At 34.6% G+C, this 12,284-nt stretch overlaps 1 protein-coding gene across 3 annotated transcripts in view; it reads right to left on the bottom strand.

Annotated features, from left to right (window-relative positions):
- MINDY2 (MINDY lysine 48 deubiquitinase 2) overlaps positions 1-12,284 on the bottom strand; it is a 74,773-nt gene that overhangs the window by 27,263 nt on the left and 35,226 nt on the right. For 2 of the 3 annotated variants that reach the window (XM_032342680.1, XM_032342679.1), the window contains exon 5: positions 5,843-5,945. The exons of the other annotated variant lie outside the window; for it this stretch is intronic. In XM_032342680.1, the coding sequence (XP_032198571.1) occupies positions 5,843-5,945 (103 nt within the window). The remainder of the gene's footprint in view (positions 1-5,842; positions 5,946-12,284) is intronic. 3 annotated transcript variants of the gene reach the window in all.

Genomic DNA, 12,284 nt, shown 5'->3' with positions numbered 1-12,284 from the left:
AATAAAAGACTAAAAACTTAAAGTAGGTGTGAGACTAAGTAGAAAACAATGGGATAACTGAGGCCATTTTTATCCTAATGTCCTCCCACATATACCACTCATTATGTAGATATATCAAGTTCAGAGACAGAAATGATCTCTTTTCTTTTTAAAACACAGTAAAATATAAAGTTTTCTGGGGTTTAATTTAAAAGATGTATGTACAAGTGATCCTCATTATTTGTGCACTTTTGTACCTGTAAACTTGCCTAGTAACTAAAGTTTATTTATAAATCCCCAAAAATCAATACTTGAGGTGCTTCAGGGAAAATCTTGGATCCGGGCAAAGTGGCAAAATTTTTGAGTCACTCAATGCACACATTCCCCACTGAGGTCAAGCGAGGCAATGTTCTGCCTTCTTATTTCAGCTTTCTTACTATAAACAGACTTTTCACAATCTATTAGGTATGCCTTTCGGGGTGTGTAAAATGGCCCTCAAGCATACTGCTGAAGTGCTGGGGAGTCAAAGGCTGTGATGTGCCCTACAGAGAAAACACATTTTTGCAGATTCATTCAGACATGAGTTATAGTGCTGCTAGCCATGTGTTTGATGTTCATGAATCAACAATATGTATTAAATAAATGTCTAAATAAATAAATAAATGTCTCTAAACAGAAACACAAATAAAACATGGTTATATATTGATCAGTTGATGAAAATCTTGTGACCAGTGGCTCATAGGAACCTACTCTTGTGTTTCCCCTAGGAGCAGTGACTCAGTATCATGAATTCAATGTTCACAGCAACTTTACAGAATGTAACTACCAGAAATAATGAGAATCTGTGTAAATAACTTGAAAAGCTGTATTCTTCTTCTTTCCTTATTTTTTCTTCCTTCATCCTTATGCTCCCTTCCTTTAATAATGAATATCTCAGTAGCAATGGGGGTGAGGGTTGGGGTGGGGTAGGGTGGAACAGAACGCTCTAACAAGTTTTATAAGTGGGCAGAGAGGCGCAGTTACAGGGAGAAAAGAGAAACCTCCATTAAGAAACTGACACCTCAATAAGAAATTGAAAATAAACTTGGTAGGGCCAGAGGCAGCTGGATAACATAGGTTTATTCCACTCCATCTCTATCCCTCACCCTTAGTGTCAAGCTAGAGCAGTTCAAGCTGCAAAGTGGTTGTAAAAAGCTACCTATGTATCACACTATTTCAAGGAATTGGTTAAGGCTGGAGGGGAAGTGCAAAAAAGTTATACAGAAGGTCCCTGCCAAAGGAAATTTATAGCTCATTTTCAACTTCCTGCATTTATATATTTATAAGAGCTCCCTGTTTCAATTATTACCATTACTTTGCAAAGTATTAAGTTACTGAGGACAATATATCAGTTATATACTAAAGCACTTGCTATATGTAACAATAAGTCTTAAGCACTATACCTATGCTGAGAAGTAGCACTGCTCTATGAAATATCCATGTTACTAAATGCTTCCTTCAGAAAGATGTTTCTTTTTTTTTTTTTAAGATTTTATTTATTTGACAGAGAGAGATCACAAGCAGGCAGAAAGAGGAGGAAGCAGGCTCCCTGCTGAGCAGAGAGCCTGATGCAGGGCTCCATCCCAGGACCCTGAGATCATGACCTGAGCTGAAGGCAGAGTCTCAACTCATTGAGCCACCCAGGCGCCCCTTCAGAAAGATGTTTCTAAATACCCCTCCCACATCTCACACAATATCCTCTCTAAAAATTACTTTCAAAAAGATTAAAAAAAAAAAAAAAAGAGTGGAGGGGTGCATGGGTGGCTCAGTCGTTGGGCGTCTGCCTTTGGCTCAGGTCGTGATCCCAGGGTCCTGGGATCAAGCACCGCCATCGGGCTCCCTGATCAGCGGGAAGCCTGCTTTTCCCTCTCCCGTGCCCCCTGCTTCTGTTCCCTCTCTCGCTGTGTCGCTCTCTGTCAAATAAATAAATAATTAAAAAAAAAAAAAAATGAATGGAGATTACTGAATTCACATTATTTCATGTGTGTGAAATTCAAAAATGCTACACTAGAAAGCTCTTTCTCAGCTACTACTTTCTAGAGAAAGGATATCAGCTCAAGAGAGAATACATGACTTGCTCAAGGACATAAAACTAGTTACAGCAAAGTGAAGACTGGAGCCCAGGAGAATTACTGGTATTAAGTTTAAAAATTTAGTGCTGATTATTATAAATGCAAACTGAATTGTATTTCTCCCAAGCCATAAAACATATTCTAATTTAGACTTATAGAGAACAATGTTTCCTAATTCTTTTGCCAACTCTTAAAATTAGCCCTGTGATTTTCATGGAACATTCAAAAGCTTAATGGAGGAGGAGAAAACACTTTTTATTTTACAGAAGACTGCCAACTAATAAACATAGAAGGAATAATAGAATTATCATAATCAACATAGTAGGGGTTGATTCAGACAAGAACCAGTGAATGCCAATTGTACTAGCTAAAAGATTATTAGGGAACAGGGTATTCACAGTTTCAAAGCACGATACCAGAGATTACTAATAAATTACAAAAGGCAAGGGCATCTTTACAACAAAGAATCTGTCAGATACTGCCTTAATCATATTTCAACATCACCAATAATGGGATAATCAGACATCTTGTACCACCTGAATGTGATGCACTGGGAAAGACACAGTATCTAGCACCTATGTAGTATTCCCACCAAAAATATCTGACCTATTCTACTCATGAGGAAACAATCAAATGAATCCAAATTGAGGACTATTCTACCAAAAAACTGGCCTAGACTAATTAAGAAAAGTCAGTATCAGAAAAGACCAAAAAGAAAAAAAGAAGAGAAAAAGATTTGGGATCTCTTCTAGATTACAGGAAGCTCAACTGAAATGACAATTAAATGATTCTTGATTGGAGCCTACACTGAAAAATCTTTAAAGCTAAAAGGAGCATTATTGGGACAATTGGAAAATTGAGAATATGAACAGTATTATTAGATAAATATACTGTATTTGCTACAAGTAGCATCACTTGTATTGATGCTAAATTTCCTGAGATAATTGTATTATGACTAGATAGAACTCTTATTTTTAGGAGACAACTGTTGAAGCATTAATGGATAAACTATGATACTTGCAATTAATTCTCAAATGATTTAGGAAAATATGTGTGTGTGTGTGTGTGTGTGTGTGTGTCTACAGAGAAAGCAAAACTTCAATATGTTAATTGGTGAATTCAGGCAAAGTGGATTATAATCATTGTACTATTCCAATTTTTTTATAAGTCTGAGAGTTTTCGAAATAAAGAAAAAGAAGAGTAAATCAGTATCATTTAATCAGAAATAACATAAATTCAAACTATAATTTTCACTGTTGATGGCATATGATAAAAGCTCAATAAATATTTAAATAAATGAATATCCTGGAATTATTTGAGCATTTTTTTAAACTTAGGAATAACTGTTAAAGAAGAAATTATTCCTAAGAAAGCAACTGGAATTAAATGACCAGCTCATGTAAAGTCTGGCAGCTGGTACTGTGTGGTTTTGGTTTTTTTTCCTGTACTGATTTTTGCTGCCACGGCATAACCATCATTATAATGTAGCAAATAATACATACTCTCTAAGTACATGTAAAAGTTCTGTACGTTTACTTACAAGGTATCAAAAGAAAATAAATGTTATCTGAAAGAAGGTAAAAGAATATCTAATTCTATTTAGCTAAATAACATTGCTTTTTCATCAAAAAGAATGATAGTAAAAATATATCTTGTATCCTACACCTTGCGGAGATGAAATATTCGAATTAAAAAAAAATAAGTAGTTACCACCTGAGATTAAAGCTTAATATTTTTAATAAAGAAGGATTAGAAATAAACCACCTTTGGGATATTTTATTGATTCAGAAGGAAAGTTACAGTTGTGGGCCAAACAGAAAAAAGGAAGCAGACTCCTTCAGCTGAACACTATACCCAAGAAACTATGAGGAAGAAAACAATGGGAGGAAGCTAAATTAATATATTGTAAGTAAAAATGTCCATTGTGGTCTTTTCTTTCCTATACCATTTCTTAGTGCCTATACAAATAAACTACTGTAACTGAATAATTATTTCAAACAGACTATACATTTGTAGTATACTGAAATCTGCATAAAATTATTCCTTGCTATAAAAATCTGACATGCAGAATTCTACCATATAAAATTTATATACCAATAAATTAATCAATTCTGGTACATATTGCCCCAAAATTCTATGGCACTAAAGAGGATGATTCCTTCCTTGCTTTTATCAAGGAGTTCTTCTCAAGGTATCAATACTACATAAATTAGTTACAGTTTATGTTAGAGAAATAGTAACAATAATTGTAACATCAGGTAGAAAGGAAAGTGATGAAGCGGCTGGATTTTTGTTGTTGTTCACTTTGTTAATAATTAGCATATTGCCTAAGTACATTACATTACTTGTTACATTACAGCCTGGCTTGGGAAAAATGCTGTTATCAAGTATTCCCTATAGCTTCCCATCCTATAAGCCTGTTCACCCAAACATCATTTTTACAGCTATCATTCCATCTGTTAACACTTGCTGAATCCTACGTCCCCTCAATTACTATTGAATAGCATATCAGAAACTACAGAGAGAGCAGGCATCTACACATGGAAATTTTTTTTATAGTCTATTTGTTCAGGAATATATAGTAATGAAAGTTTGGGTAAGAAAGGAAAAGTTCTAGTGAATGGAATTTTGTTAATTGGAAGTATTTTTAACAGCTTTTGTTGCTCCTCTGTCCCCTAAAATTAAAATTTTGTTGCCTTGGGTTGCAGTGCAAGAGCTGTTATACAAATCAGTGATTGGTATCCCTGTATATTTATGTATTTATTGAAAGTAAAAACCTAGGATAATTACACACACAAAAAAAAACAACACACCAAAAACCTAGGATAAGTCTCCACTAAAATACTCTCTTTTCTTGCTACCTGCTTCTTGAATAAACATTTAAATTTATGGGTAATTGAATAATTACTTGATTAATGTAGCATGTGATACATGTAAATAGCTTCTCATATGTTCTTATATACTCTTGTAGTCACTTAGGTGTATTTTTAATGTAGTGATTATAATCAACTTTTATTATACCTCATGTAAAAGACCTGTGTCTGAGAGGATGATGATGATGAAGCCCATTCCCTATTCTCATTATGGAGGAGAACAGGAGCCCAGCCCAAATATTCATGCACATTTATAAGTGAAGTGGGTTGTAGGAAAGGTATATCCAAATACTATGGATCCCAAAAGCACTCTGGTTTCAAATGTACTTTTTTTCCCTTCATTGACCAGAACACAGATGAAAAAAACATGAAACTACTTCTATAATGATAAATTTAACAATTTTAATTAGTTAGGGATTAGGAAATCTGATGATCTGAGGTATACTTTCATTTAGAATGGTTCTCTGATACACTGTATTGTACTGAAACAGGGGCAGAACTCTATTAAAATAAACACTTGAGTACATAATACTCATTTCAATCAATTAGAGGAGGAATTGTAAAGTTCACTCAGTACCCCCAAATAATAATAAAGATAATTATCAATAACTCCTGGGTAATTGACCATATCAAAGGTAACAAGTGATTCCAAAGACTTTTAGTAGAATCCAGGCCTGATTTTAGAAGTCAAGTAAAAAGCGTTCTAGAAAAAAAAAAAACCTTTCACTGGTATCTTTATGAATAATTACTTCTTTTATAAGTAAAAGTAGCATCACTTGGATTTTTTTAGAAGTCTTATTTGTGACACTTATAAGTTACTAAATCATAACACAAATTATTTTGCCAAGAATAAATCAGGTATTAGGAGCACTCACCCACCTTCACTAACGAGCTCACTATTGTCTGACTGCTTACAAGAGATGATCTTCTCCACTAGTTGGTTGTAGCTGCAGTTACCAACAGCTTTTACAATGTCATCAATCTAGAAAACAAATGACTGTCTCACTAATCACAATAAGATTAAAAACAATAACAAAGAAACCCATATCACTCTTTAGGGTTTTATTCTAATATTAAATGTCAAAATATTACTTATGAAAAAGAAAATCAACATCCAACAGTTCCGAATTTTGTTTACAGCTCATTATAACATATTATGAAAAATACTGCTTAGCTGTATTTCAATTACGCAATAAATGATGAAATGGGATTATAACATGCAACATTATTTCTTAAGGTTGTGAAGATGCATTTAAGTGATTAAAATAAAAAGTAAACTATTTCAGGGGGAAAAATAAGAACATTTCATTTTTTTCTAAAAAACAAGTACTCTGTATTTAGAGCAAGACAAATCTAAAGATAATTTATGGGATTAACAAAGTTCTCCCATTTTATTTATTTAGTCCTTATGAAAGTATAGTGGAGATCCAAGTAGACGTAACCATATCATTTTCCTGAAGAAAAGTTAATGTATATTAATCAGGGATGGAATTTGCCTCATGAGACTTATTTAATCTTGGTCTTTGGCAGTAGAGTAGAAAAGTAAATGCAATGTCTTAAGCTGTAGGAAAATGAAATTGGGCATCTCTACTCTCCTTCCATTATACTTTGCTTTGACTATTGAAGAAAAATAGGTTTCTGGTGTCTAAACAACTTGTTTTGATTGCCATCCCATCTGTAATATATATTTACTTATAATCTATTTATATGTACTACTGTATTGATTAAACAAATACAAATTAATACAATGATAAAACATAAGAGGGCCAATGTTTTCTTTCCACATCCAAATGATCTTCTTGAACATTTATATTTTGAATACAATTCTCCACATAGTATCTGTAAAAATAATACTCTAGACAACAGTTCTCAAACTGGAGAGCTTGTTAAAAAGATCTAACAGAATTCCAGGCTCAAGTTGCTTCTCAGTTGTCTAAATTTTTATTCCACTGTTGCATAGCAAAGTTTAAGGAAAACTGCCCTAGGCTACAATTTCTTTGTTCCTGCGAAATTCTAGGATAGAAAAAGCCTCTGTACCATTGTGGGACCAGCTATTGAGAAGAGCAGTTAATTGAAAAAAAGTCAAAGCAAGGAGTTGTGAAAATTTTTATATATACACCTTGAACATTTCATGTTAAAATACACAATGTATTCACTTGTCAGTCTTTTGATGTAGAGCCAAATAACTTTTTCTTTGAAAGCAGAATCTTAAATTCTATGTAAACAACATAAGAGTATGGCTTCCAGTTTTTATTTAAAGTGAAAACTTAGACCCTTAAGAAGCAATCTGAGGGCACAGCAACTTTAGATTTTCATTATTTTTCTTTATAGCAATTTTCTTGAGTGACTCAACTTCATTAAGTCTTTCCAAAGGGTATGAATTTTTAATCCTAAGGAATCCACAAAATACAAATACAAGATCAATACACAAAAATCAACTGCACTTCTACAGACCAGCAATACACAATATGAAGATTTCAATACAGAGATTTCATAGGCCAAATCTCTACATTAGCATTTCAGTAAATGAATTCATTTGGGAACTTTTTATGCACTGCTGTGTACCAGTTGCTATTAGAGACTGCAGGCTCAGCAGTGAACAAAAGAGATGGTCTGTGCTTTCATAAAGGTTACATTCTAGAGTAAAGACAAACAACAAACCAAATGAGCAAATATATGCTAGGTAGTTATATGTAGTGGTGTACAGCTGTTTTTTGTTCATTTTCACTGTATAGTATTCCATAGTATGGATATAACATAATTTTTTTGCACTCATTTTTTTGATGGTGAAGTTGCTTGCAGTTTTGGGATATTACAAATAATATCGCCATGAATAGCCTTATACATTTATCCAATTCTACACACAAAGAGTTTCTCTAGGAAATATGTTTTATCAAATTGCTAAGTCTTAAGGTATGCTTATCATCAACTTTACTTTAGAACTCCAAACTGCTTTCCAAAGCAGAAAGCCAATTTATTTCCATCAGCGCAAAATGAGAATTCTCTACATTGCACAGCATCTCCAACACTGAGTACTGTCAGACTTTTAAATATTAATTGTTCTATGTTCTAATGGGTATATAATGGTAACTCATTTTGGTTTTTATTTCCATTTCCCTAATGACTAGTTCACATGTTCACTAGTTGTTTGGATATCCATTTTTATAAAATGCCTGTTCAAATAATTTGCTTCTTTTTTTAAATGAGGTTATCTATCTTAAAAAAAAATATATATATATATATATATTTGTAGTAGCTCTTTATTCTTTTTTTTTATTTTTATTTAAAAGATTTTATTTATTTATTTGACAGAGAGAAATCACAAGTAGATGAAGAGGCAGGCAGAGAGAGAGAGAGAGGGAAGCAGGCTCCCTGCTGAGCAGAGAGCCCGATGCGGGCCTCGATCCCAGGACCCTGAGATCATGACCTGAGCCGACGGCAGCGGCTTAACCCACTGAGCCACCCAGGCGCCCGTAGCTCTTTATTCATTATGTAAGTTGTAATCCTCTCAGGGGCTTGCTTTTACATTTTCTTCAGCATTTCTTTAAATAAATATAAGTCTCAATTTTAATGTAGTCATGTTTACCAAAGCTCTCCATGGTTAATGTATTTGTTTAAAAATCCTTTCCTGGGGCGCCTGGGTGGCTCAGTGGGTTAAAGCCTCTGCCTTCGGCTCAGGTCATGATCCCAGAGTCCTGGGATCAAGCCCCACATCAGGCTCTCTGCTCAGCGGGGAGCCTGTTTCCCTTCCTCTCTCTCTGCCTGCCTCTCTGCCTACTTGTGATCTCTGTCTGTCAAATAAATAAATAAAAATCTTAAAAAAAAAAAAATCCTTTCCTATCATTAAGCTCAGAAACATACTCTCAAATTATTCCTTTGCAGTTTTAGCTTTTACAGTTAAACATCAATGCATATGGAACAGAATTTTATGCTCTGAATTGGAGGAAATTATTTCACTCTTTTTAATTGACTATCGAATTAGAAATCTGAACTGGCTATCTAACTGGCTATCTAATTAAATTTGTAATGGCTACCTTATTGCCTTAGCACCTTTTATTATAAACACTCCCTGTTGCTCTACAGTGCCCTCTTTCTGTCTATGCATGCATGGTCTTTTTGGCTTACATATTCTCTATCATTTGTCCAATTCTTAATTATAATATGTAAGGTATTTCCTATCTGGAAGAGCAAGTCCTCCCTGCTTGTTCTGCTTCAAGTATATCATAGCTTCTGTTCCCAGCCCTTTGCATTTCCACATAAGTTGCAGAATCCACTTGTCTCATTCTACAACTACTCCCCATAAATCTGTTAGATTTTGTTTGGGGTCATACAGAAACTATAACTTACTTTAGAGAGAATAGACATCTGTATAAATTGCCTAGAGACTTAAATTTATGTAGGTCTCTAATTTCTCTCAAATTTAAAATTGTTCATGCAGAGATCTTGTGCATCTTTTTGTTAGCTTTATTCCTAAGAACTTATGCTATGTAAATGACATATTTTTAAAATTTCATTTTCTGTCATTTTATTTACTTATTAAAAATATTTTGTTTTGGGGGCGCCTGGGTGGCTCAGTGGTTAAGCCGCTGCCTTCGGCTCGGGTCATGATCTCAGGGTCCTGGGATCGAGTCCCGCATCGGGCTCTCTGCTCAGCAGGGAGCCTGCTTCCTCCTCTCTCTCTCTCTCTGCCTGCCTCTCTGCCTACTTGTGATTTCTCTCTGTCAAATAAATAAATAAAATCTTTAAAAAATATATATATATTTTGTTTTTAAGTAATCTCTATACCCAGTGTGGGGATCAAACTCACAACGCTGAGATCAAGAGTTGTGTACTCTACCAACTGAGCCAGCCAGGTGCCCCTTCTGTTTCTCATTTTAAAATTTCTTTGAAAAAAAAAAAAATTTCTTTGAAGAAGGTTTACTTCAAGAATTTTGAAGATTTTAGCTTTGTTAATCTTCATTATTATATATTTACTATTTTAATACTCTTTGCTTTTTTAAAAAATACTTTGATTTTTTTTAGCACTTTCTGCTGTTTAAAAGGTATATAGTTTATTGCCTTTTAATCTTTTCTTACTCATTAATGAATGAATTTAGGGTTTTAAAAATCCCTCTACTTGCAAGTTTTGATATGGACTTAGTTATTGTGCAGGTAAAAATATCCTCTAACTTTCATTATCAATTTTTGGTGCAAGCAATATCTGTTGTTTTTCTACTGATTTCTCTAGCTCAATCACACTGTGGTCAAAGGATATTCTATATTCTATGTGATTTAAATCCTTAGAAATTTGGTGAAACTTGCTTTATGGCCCTATAGTAGGTCAGTTTTTGTAAATTTCACGAATGTATAAAAAGAATGAATAGTCAGGTTCAAGAAAAAAAAAAGAGACAATGTCATGGAAGGGAGGAGACTAGGAAGATAGGATGATTAAATGCAGTGTGTTATTCTACATTAGATTATGGAACAACAACAACAAAAATTAGTGGAAAAATTGGTGAAATGTGTGAGAACTGAAACCATAAAAATACTAGAGGGGAATACAGGCAATAACTTCTTTGATAGCAGCTGTAGCAACTTCTTTCTAGATATGTCTCCTGAGGCAAGGGAAATAAAAGCAGAAACAAACTACTGAAACTACATCAAAATACAAGGTTTCTGCAGAGCAAAGGAAACAATTAACAAAACTAAAAGGTGACCCATGGAATGGGAGACGATATTTGCAAATGACGTATCTGATAAAGGGTTAGTATCCAAACTATAAAGAACTTACAAAACTCAACACCCAAAAAACCCCCAAATAATCCAATTTAAAAATGGGGAGAAGATGTGAACAGACATTTTTCCAAAGAAGACATATGGCTAACAGACACATGAAAAAGTACTCAGTATGACTCATTATCAGAAAAATACAAATCAGAAGTACAATTAGATATCATCTCACACCTGCCAAAGTGGCTAAAATCAACAACACAAAAAATAACAGGAGTTGGCAACGATGTGGAGAAAGAGGAATCCTCTTGCACTGTTGGTGGGAATGCAAACTGGTGCAGTTGCTCTGGAAAACAGTATGGAGGTTCCTGCAGAATTTAAAAACAGAACTATCGGGTGCCTGGGTGGCTCAGTGGCTTAAGTCTCTGCCTTCAGCTCAGGTCATGATCTCAGGGTCCTGGGAATCTCTGCTCAGCAGGGAGTCTGCTTCTCCCTCTCTCTCTGCCTGCCTCTCTGCTACTTGTGATTTCTCTGTCAAATAAATAAATAAAATCTTAAAAAAAAAACAAAAACAAAAACAGAACTATCCAATGCTCCAGCCAAAGCACTACTAGGTATTCACCCAAAGAATACAAAAATACTAATTCAAAGGGATACACACACCCCAACGGTGACAGCAGCATTATCTACAATAGCCAAATTATGGAAAGGCCCAAATGTCCATCAACTGATGAACAGATAAAGAAGATGTGGTACACACACACACACACACACACACAGGAATATTACTCATCCATAAAAAAGAATGAAACCTTGGCATTTGCAATGACAGAGGTGGAGCTACAGTGTATTATGCTAAGTGAAATAAGCCAGTCAGAGAAAGACAAATACCGTATGATTTCACTCACGTGGAATTTAAAAAATTAAACAAATAAGCAAAGGGGGGGGGGAAAGGGAGGAAGCAAACCAAGACACAGACTCTTAACTGTAGAGAACAAACTGATGGTTACCAGAGAGGTGGGTGGGGGGATGTGTGAGAAAGGTGATGGGGATTTTAGAGTACACATGTCATGATGAGCGCCAGGTGATGTGTGGAAGTGTTGAATTAATACATTATACACCTGAAATTAATATTATACTGTATGTTAACTGGAATTTACATAAAAACTTAAAAAATGAATTGGTGACATATGAGTGAAGACTCTAATATAGCTAATAGTAATGTACCAATATTAAGTTTTGATATGTGTACCAAGGTTATATAAGATTAAAAGAAATGGGGTGAAAAGTACGCAGGAACTCTGTTAACATCTTTGCAAATTTCCTGTAAATCTGAAATTATTAAAACAAGTTTATTAATTTTTTAAAAAAACATAACATTCAGTAGGTTGTTTTCTGCTCCTATCAGTTACAGAAAAAGACAAAACATATTCCAGCGTGGTAATGTATTTCTTTTTATAATTCTGTTAGGGGCACCTGGGTGGCTCAGTGGGTTAAAGCCTCTGCCTTCAGCTCAGGTCATGGTCCCTGGGTCCTGGGATCGAGCCCCGCATCGGGCTCCCTGCTCAGCGGGGAGCCTGCTTTCTCCTCTTTCTCTCTCTGCCTGCCTTTC

This window comes from Mustela erminea, chromosome 5 (genome assembly GCF_009829155.1).
Source record: "Mustela erminea isolate mMusErm1 chromosome 5, mMusErm1.Pri, whole genome shotgun sequence".
NCBI lineage: Eukaryota > Metazoa > Chordata > Mammalia > Carnivora > Mustelidae > Mustela > Mustela erminea.
This window is presented reverse-complemented; position numbering and strand designations above follow the sequence as displayed.